This window comes from Stegodyphus dumicola, chromosome 1 (assembly GCF_044657685.1).
Source record: "Stegodyphus dumicola isolate Sdum_Otavi_A_Nest chromosome 1, ASM4465768v1".
NCBI classification, from domain to species: Eukaryota; Metazoa; Arthropoda; class Arachnida; order Araneae; family Eresidae; genus Stegodyphus; species Stegodyphus dumicola.
The window spans coordinates 8,245,217-8,264,977 of record NC_140768.1 but is presented as its reverse complement, the minus strand read 5'-3'; the positions used below and the strand labels follow the sequence as shown (position 1 = coordinate 8,264,977).

The 19,761-nt window shown below is 32.5% G+C and overlaps 1 protein-coding gene across 1 annotated transcript in view; it reads right to left on the bottom strand.

Annotated features, from left to right (window-relative positions):
* LOC118188453 (uncharacterized) overlaps positions 1-19,761 on the bottom strand; it is a 537,164-nt gene that overhangs the window by 392,349 nt on the left and 125,054 nt on the right. The window contains exon 2 of the mRNA XM_085812498.1: positions 5,397-5,705. Within this exon, the coding sequence (XP_085668624.1) occupies positions 5,397-5,638 (242 nt within the window). The 5' untranslated portion in view covers positions 5,639-5,705. The remainder of the gene's footprint in view (positions 1-5,396; positions 5,706-19,761) is intronic.

Sequence of the window (19,761 nt, the reverse complement as noted above, 5' to 3'; positions counted from 1 at the left end):
CACTCTGGCGCTAGATTCACTTAACAGTATTAATAATTATATAACAGTTAACTTATATAATAATTATATAACGAAACTAAGTCAACTGTTATATAATAAAATAATTTTATAACAGTTAACGTATATATTTCGTTCATATTATAACTCGTAATGCACAAAATTTATATCATTTAAAGAATAGAATTATCTAATCGTTGCCACATGTTCTATTCAAATACTATAATAAAGCTAGAATGATGTATAAAAAAATTAAGCAAACAAAACAAAAAAGAAACAGATTTTCACAGACGATTGAGTATTTCTCATTCAATTAATTCAGTTCTCACTTCGCGACAAGGCAAAAATACACAAAAACTCAAAATATCTGTATTAAAAATTACGAAGTAAATCTTAAAACGCATATTTCCTCGAAAAAATTCCAGAAAGGATTAAGCATGATTTAAATAATAAATGAAGACGTTAATTTTGTTTTTGAGAAGCTAAGTTTCTCTAGATTGGCACCAAATCCGCTATCCTGCTGTTTCAAATGTAAACAAGAGCAATGGTCGCCATCAAACGCATTATTAGGCTTAGCGGCACCTAAACAATTTTAAAATTGCTCATAATTCTAAAAATATTGCATACAGATTTACTAAAGGCATAAAAACCTTAACCGGAAGATAAGAATAACATAATTCAATCATTTTTTAAAGCAAAAAATGTACAATTTACAAACATATAAGAGTAAAGAAACTGAGATCGCTGAGCCGGGTAACAGAGTGGATACATTTATAAATATATTTACATACGTTTAGCGCGTCCGATTGAAACCAAAATACGAGGTGCAAATCTACATGTTATAGTAGTCTTATATACAAAATTTCAACGTTCTCAGTCTACTCGTTTTTGAGTTATGCGAGATACGTACGTACGCACGCACGTACGTACGTACATACACTCGTACAGATGCCACGAAAAATTCCCTTCAGAATTTATTTTAAAGCAGTTTTATAATTCTTTTGAAGGAAAAGAGTATTTTATTCTGTCCTTACGTACAGATATCACGCAAAAACATCGTTAAATTGCATTCGATAGCGGTCAAAATGGATATTTTCGTTGAAATATGCTGCCTGAAACGTTTCGCGATTACAATACTTCCTTTTTACTTCGTACAAGGAAGTAAAAACATGTTATAAGATATCATTTACACTGATACTAACAAAGCGAAGGAAATTCATATTTGTTTCCATTCAGCTGAGTACTAAGATTTATTTTTAGTATTATATTATTTTCAGTTTAATATTCATTGTATTTACGTTTCGTAGTATTTACAAATTTCCTTTTTAAATACAATGAAAAATCGCTAAAAATACTCAAGTTTCAGACGAATTTTATCTCCTAGAGGGCAGTCTACAGAAGCCATATACAATATCGATGTTTATGTTCTTAGAAATAATGAACTTAGAAATAATTCTTAAGAGATGGTCATAGCGGATTTGAATGCATTTTTAGATATTTATATGTTAAAATTTTCATCTCTATAATACACGCAGAGGGAAAAGAAAATTATATCTTACATTACATAAAATTACATCTTACATTACATAAAATTACATCTTACATTCGTGTTCTGCTACTGTGAGAAAGTATACGCATTTTGCCATCTTCGGCATATGAAGTGAGGAAACACATTAGTTCCCAACTTTTTTTTTCCTCAGCACGAATACGAATTTTATTTTGCTTCAGGTAAAATGTCTCCTTCAAAAGGCCGATTTCAGTTAAAATGTCAATTTTTTTTTTTTTTATTTAACACTCTTAAAGGTCATATTTCTAGATATCAAAAACAATTTTTCTTATCAACATACTTTTAGAATTTCCCATACACAGTCTCGCGCGCTGGAGATAAAAAGCTTCCCCCCCCGTACAGTGTTGCCATCGCTTGCTTTGAAATCGTCGAGTTTCTTATCAAAAACTCATAAATGCTTTACAAAATATGAAATAGATAATAAAACAAATTCCAAATTTGGGCTTCCAGATGCCCATATTCGATGGATGATTACGTTGTTCAAAACTGAATGGCTCTAGGTACCGTTGTTTTTTCACAGTGTGAGAAACATACCTACATTTATTCAGATTCTTCATCGTTTAGTTTTTCATCGATAAACAAATATATCGATAATCATAGTTCATCGATAAACAAACTTCACATCAAATAATACAATAAGACATTTTTGCTAAAAGAGTAAAATAGTTGGTGATGATTTTCTAAAATTTCAAAACGCACTTCAGCTAGCCCCTCAAATAAGTGATTGTCGAAAACAGAAATTAACAGAACGAAGAGCTGTATGAGAAACCTTAATAATTCCATTCATTTATATTACTTGTTATCAATGTGTTTGTTTCCATTGTCTTCACTTACATTTTCACAACAACACGTGCAAGAAGATGAATATAATATACCATTTGCTCCGTCTCAACCGTCTTAATGAGGTATGAGAAACAGCAAGTAATTCTGTTTATTTAGGTGTTAACATAAAACCTGAAAATATCTTTATTAAAAATTGAAAAATATAAAACACCAAATACAGTTAAAGCAATTAAAATGAAACAATTATTTCAATTAAAATAAAAGTTCCGGTGCAAAAACAAGCCATTCGGCCAGCGGGCAAGAAGGCACACTTTTCGGTGCACAAAATTGTAAGTTTACTTTTAATCCCACTCGGCCAAAAGACACCGAAGATGCAGAAACTGACTAATTCACTATTCTGCTAAGTTTCAAATGCAAGCAAATATGGCTGCTTAAGAAAAATTAGGCTTAGCCGCACTTAAACAACTTTTAAATCGTTGATAATTCTACAGCTGTTGAATGTAGATTAACTAAGAGCATAAAAACCTTAACCTTAAAGTAAGGTTGAACAACATAATTCAATCAATTTTAAAGCAAAAAATGCACAATTTACCAACATATAATAATAAAAAGAAATGAGCTCACCGAGCCAAGTAACAGAGTGGCTATATCTATATACAGTGCAAAGTCCGTAATCCGGACTCGTCCTGACTTTTCCTGGTTTTTTCCGGATTATAGATCAACAATTTAAATCTGTTAAGATGGCATGCAGAAATTATACAATTAAAAATATGAAATCGTAATTTATGAAATAAAGAGCAATTATGATCTAAAGGGTATCAAAATTTACAAAAAAAAAGCTTAATATTTATTTGTTTACTTTATTAAACATTTCTTTCAATGTAAGTTCTTTCGTTTTTTTGTGCTAATACTTTCTCTTTAAGTCTCTCTTCTATAAACAGACATAATTTCTTGTTCAGTTACAAAGTTCCACTGTTCAAATCCTGTAATTGCTGTGCCTAGAATACCGACTAACTTGTCAATCGTAATATTTTTCGTTTTCAATAACCTCTCTGTCACTGTCTTCACTATCGGAAGCGCACATGTGTAAACGCTTTACTGGCTTTACGCGCATGTGTGAGTTTGTGGCTTTGAGGTCCGGATTATAGATCATTCCGGATAATGGACGTCCGGATTACGGACTTTGTACTATATATATATATATATATTTATTTATATACTTTTGGTGCGACACATTGCTACCAAAAAGGAAGATGCACAACTGCATATTATAGCAGTCTTATATACAAAATTCCAACGTTCTGAGGCTACTGGTTTTTGAGCTATGTCAGATACGAACGCATAGCCGTCACGGAAAAAATCTCTTTTGAAACCATTTTAAATCCTTTTTGCAACCCGCTTTGGGAAAAAGAGTCCTTTATTCTGTCCTTACGTACAGATGTCAGGGAAAAACATCGTTAAATTGCATTCGATAGCGGTCAAAATGGATATTTTCGTTGAAATATGATACCCGAAAATTTTCGTGACTATAATACTTCCTTTACTTCGTACAAGGAAGTAAAAATTAACAAGTAAATCGATACAACTGGCATTTAAAATTACGGAGATGTTACTAACTATGTTCGAAGCTGCAATGCGTTTTTGCGATTCTAATGTTCCAAAACACTAGATGATTTTGTTAGAAAGTTTGTTTTTAGTGATCGAAAATCTCATATCTAATATTTTTTCGTATTATCTAACGAAGTTTACTGGTTAATTTCAACAGACACCATCACTTTTAATGTACAAAATCAGCCCTATTATCCTTATGAAGTAATGGGCTGTAAGACCTCTCGTGAGCAAATGAATCTCAGCTACTGAAGAGCTGCCAAATAGTTCTCACCTAATTCACAAGTCAAACAACAAAAATCAGCGTAATATTTTCAAATTTTCACAGGACTAGTTTCGATGGTTTTACCGAACCACCATCCTCAGCTGCAAAAGCGCAAATGAACGAAATAGGATATAATGATTAGATAAGATAAGAAAGCTTGGACAGAAAATAAGCTAGTGGCGCCATCTGTTGATGAAACTAAAACATAATTTCTTTAAAGGCCGAAGGCAAGATAGATTGGAATTAGAATCGTTAACTAGAACAGAAAGATTTTTAGAAAATCCAGTTTTCCAATGGAAGATGTTTTTTGAATAATTTTGGCAGCAGAAAAATTGAAAGTGTGATTTTCGCACCAACAATGTTGGGCAACAGAAGACTTCTGTGTCTCCTTTTTTCTAACATATGCCTCATGTTTCTTGACGCGAAATTTTAAAGCTCTCTTAGTTTGGCCAGTGTAAAATGGGGTCCTTGAGTATGGAACTCGGAATTTTATGGATGGGAGAATAAACGACTCAAAAGTTAAATTTTTGCAAAATATGTGCAACTTTATAGCGAATTGATGGAAAAAAAGGAATGACAACGGAATTTTTATAATCTCCTAAAACAAGAGGGTGCCTTTTAGTGTGTTGAGATGAGAATTTTTTAACTGCTTGATTAATAATGTTGGGTGAAATGCCCCATTCAATAGCTAATGCTTTTAAATAATTTAGTTCTTCATCAAGGGATAGTTTGGAGGAGCAAACTTGAAGAGCCACGGAAAACATAGGAATAAAATGAAGCTAACTTTTGTTTAGTTCTCACCTGTTTAAAGCTCAAAGGATGAAATATAAGCACTCGTAAGCAGACACTGAAAAGTTACTTCACAACGTGAAAATTTATTTAAAATTCTAAAAATGTATGAGCAATTTTTTTTTTTTTTTTTTTGTCTTTCAGGGAATTCCTCCTTGACAACAAAGACGAAAGAAAGAGAAGAGATGGTTACCTGTTGGATGCCTTTGTGGAATCGTCTGAAAACTCGTAAGCAGACACTGAAAAGTTACTTCACAACGTGAAAATTTATTTAAAATTCTAAAAATGTATGAGCAATTTTTTTTTTTTTTTTTTTTTTTTTTTTTTTTGTCTTTCAGGGAATTCCTCCTTGACAACAAAGACGAAAGAAAGAGAAGAGATGGTTACCTGTTGGATGCCTTTGTGGAATCGTCTGAAAACTTTTTGAGCAGGGAGGTGCAGGAAAAGACTCCCTTTTTGTCTTTCTTTGGCTTGATTTCTTCGCCAAAAATCACGGTCTGAGTTTGTAAGTCGTAGGAGTTGTACGGCGCATTGCTGCAATTGCACAAGCAGATAGCATCGCCGCTGGTTCGAACTTCGGGATAGGTGAAGGAATCGGACTTACGGACTAAGTACCTCCTCCTCTCCATCCTTTTCACGAAGTATCACAGAATCCATTTCTCGTTATCGTATCTTCCATCCTCTTTTATTGCGTTTCTGAAAGAAAAAGAAATCAGATTAATTCGTTTAATTAGAGTGAATTTTATTGTATAGAGATCAACAGGTGACTCAAAAACTTAGTGACTTAAAAACTTAACTCGAGTAACTTACAAACTCACACTATTAATACTGTTACGTAATATCCAGGTGCGGTAAGATAGCTTCCCCGCAAAGCAGGTTTAGGGTTGCCATAAAATGCAAGGGAAGACAGGGTTGCCACATTTGGCGAGAAATCGCCCATTTGGTGACATGCAATGGACGGATGAAGAACCTTCTGGAACGAATTCTTACCGGTTTAGCCCAGAATGTTCTCGAACACAAGCCGAAAGCTATATTAACCCTGCTGGTCCGCAGTCAGAGTGTGTGCCTCATCTAGCGAGCTGATAGTCAGTCACTGAGCGAGTGTCTCGTCTAGTGCCGAGTTGGTCGTCGAGTGCATGGGTGTCCGCCGATAACATCGTGGCAAAAACATCGCGGACGAAAACGTCGCAGAGAAAACAACGCAAGGCGAAAACGTCGCGCTTCAAAACATCGTGGGAGAAAACATCGCAAAGAGAAAACATCGTGGTACAAAACATCGTCGTCGAAAATAGAGCGGTTCAAAAACTTCGCAGTTTAAAAACATCGTCGTCGAAAATATCGTGGTAAAAAATAAAGTATCTACAAATCATCGCGTGACGATAATATCGCAGACATGCTTTTTTTAGACTTTAATAATTGTAAATAGATATTCCCATAATAATTTGTGAGCGCAAGATAGAAATAAGGATAATTTGTTTTTCATATTTTATATTAACTAATAAATTTTTGCTGAGAAAATAAGAAGGAAACTTAAGCATAGAAAATTACTATGCTTAAGTAATGCAACTTATAGCACTTAATAGAATTTTAAACCGACATAGTTAACCAACAAAGACCATTAATAAATCATTTTTTATAAAGTTTTTACTGGTAATTTTTCATAAAAATTATAATCTATAAGTTGCATTTAATTTTCTATGCTTATGCTTCCTTCTTACTTTTTCAGCAAAATTATTAGTTAATAAAAAAATGTGAAAGTAAAAATTATCCTTCTTTACATCTTGCGCTCACAAATTATTATGGGAATATCTATTTACAGTTATTAAAGCCTGACAAAAGCATGTCTGCGATGTTATCGTCATGCGATGATTTGTAGATACTTTATTTTTTACCACGATATTTTCGACGACGATGTTTTCAAACTGCGAAGTTTTTCAACCGCTTTATTTTCGACTACTGTGTTTTGTACCACGATGTTTTAGAACTGCGATGTTTTCTCTTTGCGATGTTTTCTCCCACGATGTTTTGTAGCACGACGTTTTCGCCTTGCGTTGTTTTCTCTGCGACGTTTTCGTCCGCGATGTTTTCGGCTGTAACCAGTGCATGGAAGAGTCTCTTAGTGTATCGCGGTCAGTGCATCGTCGAGAGAGTGTGTTAAGCTCCGGGAACGACTGAACCGAAGAGTGGGGAGCTGTGCTCTGTGTGTCGTCGAGTGCATTGCGAGTTGTAGCGTGGAGAGTCTCGGGAGTACGTGTTTGGAGCTGTCCTGATTAATATTGACAAATAAAGTGTGTTTCGATATTTCTTCAAGTGCTGTCGTCGTTATTTACTCCAAATCCGTACGAACGCGAAGGAAAAAAAACAACGTAACAATATATATGTGGTGTTATATATGATGTATGTGTGTGATGTCATATGTGATTTATGTTTGTGTAACAAACTCATGCGACTCAAAAACTTACACTATTAATATATATATATCAACGAGTAAGAATTGTAAGAATTGGAGGCTCCCTTCAGCCCACATGGACACGAGTGTCCCCATAGCTCAAAAGAAGGGGCCCCATATCTCCACAAACGAGGGCAGCCAGAAACCCAGCCACCCCCAAACAACAAACAAAAATACTAAATCAAAAATAAGTAAGCACATCTAACACAAAATTACAGACCAACAAACAAACAAACAAAAAAATCCCTAAACACAAATTCACAACATAGAACACCATATATCAACGAGTATAGTTTAGGTTAATTTTTTTAAATTAGAGTGCAATAGTTTATTTTATAAAGACTGCCAAGTGTGGCTCAAGTGACTTAGATACTTACGCTAATATATATGGGAATGAGTATTATTCAGTTTAATTGGTAATTAGAGTGCAACAGTTTATTTTATGGAGACTGCCAAGTGTAACTCAAGTGACTTAAAAACTTACACTATTAATAAAAAAGGAATGAGTATTATTCAGTTTAATTGGTTTAATTAAAGTGCACCAGTTTATATTATATAGACTGCCAAGTGCGACTCAAGTGACATAAAACATTCCACTATTAATATATATATATATATATATATATATATGGGAACGAGTAATGTTTAGATTTATTGGTTTAATTGCATCGCAAAAGTTTATTTTATAGAAACTTCCAAGTGTGACTCAAGTGACTTAAAAAGTACACTGTTGATATATATATGTGAATGAGTATTGCTCGATCACCTGCTAAACATTTTTATTAAGTTGCGAAAACTGCGAGAAATGTTGAAATTTTCATTTCCAAAGCAAGAAATATTCAAATTTTACCGACTTCATATGAAAAAAACTATTTTGGGACTTAAAACAGGCAAATCGACAGCCTTGTACTCGTGGTAGATTTTGTAAACTCCCAATCGATTTCGAGGGCAAAATGGGTCCCCCTTCATCAGGAACAAAAAATTCTGCCCTAAGAAATGGAGATGGTTCAAGAATTTCATACGCTTAAGGTGTAACTTACAAAATAGGTTCTTATCTGTTAACATAATTCAAAAGCATAAACAAGCAAGGAAAATAGATTTAACAAAATATATTAAAAAAAAAAAAAAAAAAAAAAAAAAAAAAAAAAAAAAAAAAAGAACTGGAAAATAGTAAAACAGTTAAAATTATCGGAAAAAAAAAACCATTGGAAAAGGAAAATTAATATCGTTAATATCATTAAAAACGGAACAAATACAAAAAGCGATACAATAAAAAAACGAAAAAACTATTGATGCAATAAAAAATAATATTTAACCAGGTAATTAGTAATATGACTAAATGATCCACCAAGGGAAAAAAAAAAGAAGAAACTCAGAAAAATTTTTTACTCTTGATGAAGGCAGAATTTTTTGCTCCTAATGAAGGATTTGTCCTAATTTTGTCCTCGAAATCGACAGCATTTTCTGCAGCGGGAAATTAAAAATAATTGACACTCGTTGAATGTTTTGTAACACTGAATACAATGCCTGTGTAAGATGACTTAGCTGAATCGGTAGTATCGAGGGTCATCGGTCGTTTAGACGCAAGTAGTCAAAACGCAATCAAAGTCAATCAAAACGCAAGTAGTCAAACGCATTGTGCTTCTCAAAGAGTCACTTCCTGTGCCCTTCTGCAATCACGGAATCGGATTTTGGAAACTAGAAATTTTCCCTGAAGATCAGGACAAGGTTGAACGGCTGCAACAAAACAAAATGAGGATCGGTGTTTAACACGAACGGCAAAAAGAAACCGCACTGTGAACGCCACCTTCTTGCAACAGCACCTTCAGAGTGTTATTCGTATCAGAGTTTTGACCCAGATTGTTCGAAACCGACACCACCATGTGGGTTTGTATGTTCGCAGACCCATGGTTTATGTTACGCCGACACAAGACCACCATGCTGCCCCCAGAAGGTGCGCTCAGGAGCACCTCAGATGGGAACTAGATGGACTGGAGCATATGTTATGAACGCTGCCTTTTTGCAACAGCACCTTCAGAGGGTTATTAGTACCAGAGTTTTGATCCAGACTATTCGAAACCGACACCACCATGTGGGTTTGTATGTTCGCAGACCCATGGTTTACGTTACGTCGACACATGACCACCGTGCTGCCTCCAGAAGGTGCGCACAAGAGCACCTCAGATGGGAACGAGATGGACTGGAGCATATGTTCTTCTCGCACGAGTCCCGCTTTAGTGTACAGCCCGACAATGGGCAAATTCTCATCTGGAGAGAGCCTGGTACACAGAGTACTTCTGCACTTGTGCATGAAAGTGTCAGATTTGGTGGAGTGATGGTCTGCATCGGTATTTCTATCAATGGCCGCACCGATCCGCACATTATCAAAAGAGCACAGACGGCTCAACGATAGAGGGAATGCGAACCTCAGACATATTGCGCTCTTTTACGCTGCAGCATTAGAGAACGCATTCCTTTTCATGGATGATAACGCCAGGCCACATAGTGCTCAGCTTGTGGGGAGTCTCGATTTCGACAAGAAATTCTTCGAATGGATTGACTAACATATCCTCCAGATATTAACCCAACAGAACATGTTTGGAACATTCAATGGTTGCTAGACGTTAATCATCTCCAGAAACAATTCAGCAATTTGAAAGTTGTATTCTACAGAAGTGGAAAAGAAGACCTAAGTTCTTCATTGATTCTGTGCCTCGAAAGTGAGCGACATTGCTTTCGGTAAAGGTAAAGCATGCACTTTAATGAAACTTATTTTGCATCCGAGAAATAACTTTTTTTGGGTATAATACGAACAAGTTGTGCATTTTTTTGTTTACCGGCAAATATCGTGAATAAAATTTAATTATTCTCAATCCGTTGCTTCTTTTTCTCTTCTCATATTTTACAACACTTATACATCCCATATCAGTCACCAAAGCATTTCTTCATCCACAGTTTACTTCCCCAGTAATCCTTTCGACGAGGATCGAAGCCAGGACTTATTTATTACGAATTATTATTATTTATTACGAATTTATTACTTACTTATTACGAATGGAATTATTTATTACAAATTACTATTATTATTTATTATTACGAATTATTGTCATTTATTACGAATTTATTACTTATTTATTACGAATGGAATTATTTATTACAAATTATTACTATTTATTACGAATTATAATTATTTATTACAAATTTATTATTTATCTATTACGAATGGTATTATTTATTACAAATTATTATTATTTATTAGGAATTTATTACTTATTTATTATTACGAATTACTGTTATTTATTACGAATTTATTACTTATAACGAATGGAATTATTTATTACAAATTGTTATTATTTATTACTTATTACGAATTTATTACTTCTTTATTACGAATTACAATTATTTATTTATTACGAATGGTATTATTTATCACAAATTATTATTATTTATTAGGAATTTATTACTTATTTATTACGAATGGAATTACCTATTACAAATTATTATTATTTATTATTACGAATTATTGTTATTTATTACGAATGGAATTTACAAATTATTATTATTTATTACTTATTACGAATTATTATTTATTACGAATTTATCACTTATTTATTACAAATTATTATTTATTACTTATTACTAATTATTATTATTTATTACGAATTTATTACTTATTTATTACGAATGGAATCATTTATTACAAATTATTATTATTTATTACTTATTAAGAATTTATTACTTATTTATTACGAATGGTATTATTTATTAAAAATTATTATTATTATTTATTACTTACTACGAATGATTATTATTTATTACAAATTTATTACGTTTACGAATTTATTACTTATTCATTACGAATTATTATTATTTATTACTTTTACGAATTTATTTCTTATTTATTACTTATTTATTACGAACTTTTTATCGAAGCTGGCAGCCAGTTTTTCATAATTTTTTCTTGATTTCGACCGCATAGACGCTCCCTTCGTTTTCATTACTAACTAAAAACACCTCCTGTTTTCCCACTATTGTTCATCACACACAATCATCGTACTCTTCGTTGTTAAATAATGTAAAAAAAAAAAGTCCATTTTTAGTTTTAATCATCGGGGAAAGAATTCTTTCCTTTTCATTACACTGTAATTTGCTTCAACAGAAGATACAGTTCCTTACTTATTAACGTAATTCTTACGTTTATGTTTATCGATTTGTAATTACATTTCTTTAACGATCAGAAATTTTAATTATCTACAATTTTGCTCTTTAATAATAATGGAAAGCTAATAAATAGTAATTTTAAAATATTCATTAGCGGCGTAACATTTAAGCGTCTTTATTTTCAACCTAACGTGAATGCCCAGAGTCGCACGCAATTTCGCCGACAAAGGGATAAATAACATCGTTCGGACAACGATGAAGAGTGAGTAAGAATTGACTACGTTAATTATTTTAGTCACGCAAACATTCTCAGTCTGGAAAGAGATCACACCAGTAGCTAAAGGTAGTCCTTCTTTCTAATGAGTGATTTATCCCCATCGCATTAACACGCACACAAAGCTTAATTAAACCTTGTATAAAATGTATTTGAAACATATATGTGAAAATTTACAATAACGTAAGTTTTATTTATACACTACTTGCAGAAGCACCCGATGCCAGTAAAGCAAGATTGAGAATAATGTATCTGTTACTGTGAAACACCGAAATCTGGAGAATGTCGACTTTCACCGGTGAATGTCAACATTCACATAGTTTCTTGGTGTATGTCCGAAATATTTTCTAAACACTCTTATTTTTGACTTACACCGGTCAATGTCGACATTCACCATGTACTAATGGTGAATGTTGAACATATAACAATATTGTATTTTCTTCTCCGTAATTCAGTCGCAAATAAACGCACTTGAGACTTGAAATAAGAACATGAGAACCTAAAACACACAATACATTCAAAATGAGAAAGGAAAATAACAGAAGTTAAAAACTTATTTAATTATACAGTACATTCTAAATGAGAAAATAAAATAACAGCCATAAAAAACTTACTAAATTATGAGATTCAAATCTTATTTATTGCAACAACTTAAACTATTATGGCACTTTATGACCTCTCTTTTCGACTTTCACCGGAGCATATCTGTGATTGTCGACATACACCGGTGAGGGTCCGAATATACAAGAATGTAGTGAAATATTCGGTCTTTCACCGACGTATTTGGTGAATGTTGATATTCTCCGGTGAAAGTCGACATTCTCCAATTTCGGTCTTTCACGGTAACATACTATGTTTACAATTTATCCACTGTGAATGAAAAACTGTTTAAATATAAAATATAAATTTTTATATGGTTGCTAGAAGAACTCCAATTATTCAAAATAGTTATTATTCTCTAAATAAATAATAAATTACATACCTTTACATGTTTAATTCTTAGACATATTCGAAAACGAACCTGAAAACCGAAATCCTTTTACAGTGCCTCTTGCCGCCCAAAATTTCACATTTTTCACCCTACTTAGTTAAGCAATTAAAACAGTTTTTGCTAAATTTGACTATTGAACTGGTTTAACGATAGAAAAAATACGATTCATTGTCATACAGTTTTCAGTCTGATGCGATATGGAACCCACATAAAAAATTTCGGTACTATTCCATTTTGAGGACCGTAAATAATTGCAGCAAAAATAATGTATGCGCAAAAATGTTTTTTTTTTTTTTTTTTTTTTTTTTTTTTTTTTTTTTTTTTTTTTTTAAAGTTGCCATCGATCTTTTCCAAGACCCAGAAAAGAATTGTACAAATTTTGGTCACGTTAGCTGTAGTAGTTACTGAGTCAATCGCGAACAAACAAGCACACAAACACACCTTCTTCTTTATATATATAGATAAAATAATTTTTCCCTTCCATTTGCTACCGCATTACTACAATGAAAACTTTTTTTCTTTCATAATTATTTTGCAAACTATTTCTTTCAATAACTTAAAATACAGAAAAAAGACAGATATATAAAAAAAAGTTTCAATATTAAAATAATTGATGATCAAAATAATTTTCCTCTCTCTACTGCTGGATAAAGTTTAACGCGATAAAACCTACAATTGCCATTACAGTTTATAGATGGCAGCACCATTACATTATGACAAGTTCACAACACACAAAATGGGAAAATAGCAAACATCACAAATTAACCATTTTTCACAGAGTAATTAATAAGAATTGAACTTTTAAAATTATTTTTAAAAAATTACTTCCTTTCCTTACAATAAACATAACCAATTACAAATCAACTCTTCAACACTTTCAGTATCAGATTTAGTTCGCGTCTCTGGCAACAGATGGCAGCACTATTTCATAAAAAATTCCTGGAAGAACTGAAAATGGTGAACTTACTCCAACTCTTAGACAAAGCAAACTCCCATTTCTTCTTACACATAATAATAAAAAATGCATTCAAATTTTAAGGCTTCAAACGTTTTATAGTGTGAAAAAAATTTATATTGCGCCAATTTTCAATCAAGGATTTAAAGTACTTTTTTTTTTTACTGTTTGCTAATCAAATTATCAATAAAAATTTTAGTTTTAAAAATTTTTCGGCATATATTTTTAAACGTATCTAAATTTAATTATCTTCTAAATGCATTGTATCTAGCATTCTTTGGTCTATCACGCAATATTTGATGCTTCCTTTCGTTATTTAAAAAAATTCCATAAATCGCATGGTTTCTTTCAGGGCATTCGGTAAAATAAAAATATTTTAGTATTCCGTTCACTGTTGACAGTATAGTATCCCATGACTATATCAGTGATCAGTATAAAGAATTAAAATTTTTATTAGTTTCCTTTGAACAGAAAAAATGTAACGTTAGTAACGACAGAGGAAATGCCCCCTGCTAAGCGTGTAAACGTGTGGAAATTTTAAAATAAGAAACTCCCGGTACTTGATAATCGGTCTTATTTTTGCTGAGACCTAATGACCAAAAGTTTTTTTTTTCCCTCTGTTCATAAGTGGAACTTCATTAATCAGAGTTTTTCCTAACGACTATTAATATTTATCAGTTGACATTTGTATTTTTATCTTATTAGGTATTTTCTTCTTCCTTTCTGCATGCCTTTGTGGTGTAACGGTAGCACACTCGGTGTGTTTTTAACTAAATTTATTTAGTTAAAAATTTTTTAAAAATCTGAAATGTTTCCGATTTTAAATTACGTCCAAAGGGGCGTTTTTTTAAAGTTTTGTGTGTTACCTTTATTTATTAAATATCATGTTCTTTGCACTTAAATTATAAAATTTACTTCAACAGCAATGTTTTAAAATGAGCATATCTTTAGAATTTCTGATACACAGTTCGACGCGCTTGAGATAAAAAGTCCCCCCCCCCCGTAGAGTGTTGCCATGGCTCGCTTTTAAATCACTGAGTTTGTTACTAAATACTAAAAAACTCGTTAAAAGTTTTACAAAATACGAAATCGATAATAAAACAAATTCCAAATTTCAGATGCCCATATTTGCAGCAGGATTAAGTCTTTTAAAATTGGATAACTCTAGTTACCGTTGTTTTATCACAATACAAGAAACAGACATACATTTATGCAGATTTTTCATTAATTAATTTCTTCAAATATAATGCAGGACTCTAACATTTGGTGGCAACAGTTTGTGAACAGACATTTATAGGAGCCCGACGCAAAATGCCAAAACGAAAGTAATAGTCCTTCGGGACTGAAATCCCTTTGGACTTTTTTTTTTTACTTATGTTTCTTGCATGTGGCAATCGAAAGATGTGGAATATTTAAAATTTTGAACGAAAGTTTAGTGTGTTGAATTCCATGACGTTGTTTTATCATTTAATCAATTTCATTTACTATTCTGTTTGCACACAATAATCGCTGTTTACCACTGTAAACAAACATTTGCTATTCTATTTACGTTTAACACTCACTTCGCAGTACTCTCATCTGATAAGTGTATTTATCAGATGAGATATTATAATTATAAATAATTATTTATTTACTCAATAATTATTAATTATTTATTTACTAATATAAAATAATTATTTATTTACTCAATAATTATTTACAAGAATTATTCATTCTACTATTTTATGATGAATTACATAGATAGGACTATATTTTCACTTGCAAAGCTGTTGGGCTTTGTTTTACTCATCTAGTATTTTATCATCTCCTTTTAATATTATGTTTACATAAAATAACGGCGTTTCACTACTGCAAAACTTAAATGTTACTATTTTGTTTACGTTTAAAAATCGCATCTTAGTGTTTTCATTGCCGCCAAAAAATTCGCCAAATTTTGAAGGCCAAAATAGTTTGGCGCCAACTTATTTACGGTGTCTGCATAACTAATTGAATTATCTCAAACTTCTGTTTATCAACAATTCAATCTGTCATTCATTTAAAAATTGGGTACTTTTCCATTTTGCCGGCGCAGGCGATAAAGTCGCCAAAAATTGTACAACCGATTCCAAACGGATTACCCTCGCTGGTAACCTTCTACGCCTCATTTTCAAAATAAGTCGAAACTGTTTCTATCAAATTGAATGTTTCTTTCAATTGGCATACAGTTACATATAGTTTTTATCAGATAGTTCAATTTTATGGCCTAATTCCATTCGCGGTAATTAAATCAATTAGGATGCAATCACACTGTTCACCAGAAAATATAGAAAATGCAAAGTCAAGGGTTAACTTCATCAATTCCAATGAGAATGCACTAGCTTAGTAAAGCACTGCGGTTTTACATAATTTCTGAGTAAGCTTTCATACGAAATGATATAATTCTTGCATTTAAACTTGTATTCCAAATTGAGATTTAACTTGAAATTAATATAGATAATTACTGAGAGAATTAGCGTAGTTTAACATGAGATGAGATAACTTGGGGTCACGTGATATGAAACGGCGAATCAGGATGTTGTACAATGAAAGCATAGTAAATTTTTAAATTAATCTCATTTTGCAACTACAAATTAATGTCTTTCTACAAATTTATTGTCATTTTACAAAACTTTAAACGATACTTAAATGTTTATGCCTTTAAAATAAAAATTTCTAAAACATTTGTTAATATTTTTTATGTGTATACTGTGTGTTGCCACCAATAAAGTCTGCTTGGCGAGATTTGCGGCGGCGAAACGGAAAAGTACCCAAAATTTTAAATGATATTAAAATGTTTATGCCTTTAAAATAAAAATTTCTTAGAACTAACATTTGTTAACATTTTTTATGTGTATACTGTGTGTTGCCACCAATAAAGTCTGCTTGGCGAGATTTGCGGCGGCGAAACGGAAAAGTACCCAAAATTTTAAATGATATTAAAATGTTTATGCCTTTAAAATAAAAATTTCTTAAAACTAACATTTGTTAACATTTTTTATGTGTATACTGTGTGTTGTCGCCAATAAAGTCTGCTTGGCTAGATTTGCGGCGGCGAAACGGAAAAGTACCCAAAATTTTAAATGATATTAAAATGTTTATGCCTTTAAAATAAAAATTTCTTAGAACTAACATTTGTTAACATTTTTTATGTGTATACTGTGTGTTGTCGCCAATAAATTCTGCTTGGCGAGATTTGCGGCGGCGAACCGGAAAAGTACCCAAAATTTTAAATGATATTAAAATGTTTATGCCTTTAAAATAAAAAATTCTGAGAACTAACATTTGTTAACATTTTTTATGTGTATACTGTGTGTTGTCGCCAATAAAGTCTGCTTGGCGAGATTTGCGCCGGCGAAACGGAAAAAATCCCTTTCCAGTGTAAAAATTCGGCAGACCTTGGAGGAAAAAAAGAAATTTATAAAAGGGAAATATTGCTATAAATAATTACGATTTCGAATATTCCGTCTTATTATTTCCAGAATATAAGAAAAACTGGATAAAACGAAATAAAAATATTGATCAGTCCTGTTTAAATGCTATTTTTCAGAGACCAAAACATGAAGTGAATGTAATCTGATAGGCCATTTCCTCGTTTCATTGTCGCCTTTCACAAAAAGACCAGTGTCAGCGGACGAGTTCCCCATTCAAAAACGTCAGCACTGAATTTTCATTCAAACCTCAAATAAAACTAATTGACCGATGAAACCATTCATATGCCATTGAGAGAATTATGTGAAAGTGACAGCTAAAAAAAATGAAGTACACGTGCAACGCTTGACTGGGCGTTTCCATGACATCGATGATTACTGTTTATAAGCGTCCTATTATTCGACATCTCGTTGGTGAAGGAAGTGTATTTACTCCAGCAAATTCCTTCAGGAGGTAAACAACCTAAAATATTACAGAAGAATTTTCTTGCTCATCTCCTAATGAATATTTCTATCTTCCTTGTACGAAGTAAAAAGGAAGTATTGTAATCGCGAAAAGTTTCAGGCAACATATTTCAACGAAAATATTCATTTTGACCGCTGTCGAATGCAATTTAGCGATGTTTTTGCGTGATATCTGTAAGTAAGGACAGAATAAAAGACTCTTTTCCTCCCAAAAAATAATAAAACTGCTTTAAAATGAATTCTGAAGAGAAATTTTCGTGCCGTCTGTACGAACGTATGTACGTACGTACGTATCTCGCATAACTCAAAAACGAGTAGCCTCAGAACGTTGAAATTTTGTATATAGGGACTGCTATAACATATAGATGTGCACCTCGTATTTTGGTTGCAATCGGCCGCACCAAACGTATATAAATATATTTATATATATATCCACTCTGTTACCCGGCTCAGTGATCTCAGTTGCTTTACTCTTATATGTTTGTAAATTGTATATTTTTTGCTTTAAAAATAATTGAATTATGTTGTTTTTATCTCCCGGTTAAGGTTTTTATGCCTTTCGTAATTCTGGAAGCAATATTTGTACAATTATTAACAACTTAAAAGCTGTTTAAGTGCGGTTTTTATGCCTTTAGAAAATCTGTATGCAATATTTTTAGAATTATCAACAATTTTAAAGTTGTTTAAGTGCCGCTAAGCCTTTTTTTTTATGGCGGCCATTGATTGTTTACATTTGAAACAGTAGACTAGTGGATTTGTTGCCAATCTAGAGAAACTTAGCTTCCTAACAACAAAGATAACGCATTCATCTATTATTGCGAATTAAATCATGCTTAATCCTTTCTGGAATTTTTTCGAGGAAATAAGTGTTTAAGATTTACTTCGTAATTTTTAATATACATATTTTGAGTTTTTATGTATTTTTGCCTTGTCGCGAAGTGAGAACTGAATTAATTGAATGAGAAATACTCAATTTTCTGTGAAAAACTATTTCTTTTTTCTTTTGTTTGCTTAATTTCTTTCATACATCGTTTTAGCTTTATTATAGTATTTGAATAGAACATGGGGCAACGATAATTCTTGAAATGATATAAATTTTGTGCATTCAGAGTGTCGTTATAGTAAACAAATATAGTGAATTTTAAAGACTGCATTTATTCTATTGTGGTTTATGCGATTTTATTCAATCCAATCAATTTAAATGAAATTCAAGAAAAAAATGCGTATAATTTAATATTGCGTACAAGGAAGTCATGTGGTGTACACATCAGATTTTTTACTTCCTTGTACGAAGTAAAGGAAGTATTGTAATCGCGAAAAATTTCGAGTACCGTAGTTAAACGAAAATATCCATTTCCACCGCTCTCGAGTCTATTTAAAAGATTTTTTTAGACCAAAGGACGTCAGAATAGAGGGCTATTAATTTCGGTTTCGCAGTTTGCGTCGAAAACTTTAAATGTCCCTTTAAATTTTAAATTGTTGCCATCAAATATTATCGCCCTGCGTTATATTTAAAGAAATTAAATAATGAAGAATCTGCATCAATGTATGTATGTTCCTCGCACTGTGATAAAACAACATCGCCCAGATTGGTTTTGGTTTGGTTTTATTAGATTACGGCAAAGCACTCGAGGACTCTGCCTTAAGGGAAGGATGCCTTCGTGGAGGACTTTCTAAGGGAAACTGGCTCGTATACACGTTACACATGGGGAAAACCACGAAAACGCCCATGCAGCCAGCCCGTTCGCGGGATTCGAACCTCGGACCGAACTACCAGTGTTCAGCGACGTTACCGCTCGGCCGCTGGTGGGCCAACGTCACCTACAGCCATCGAATTTTGAATGACGTAGTCCTCCACTCGAATATGGGCATCTGGAAGCTTGAATTTGGAATTTGTTTTATTATCTATTCCGTATCTTGTAAAACGTTTAACGAATTTTTGATTAACAAAACGATTTCAAAGCTAGCAATAGCAACAGTGTAAGGGAAAAAAGAAAACATTTTTGATCTC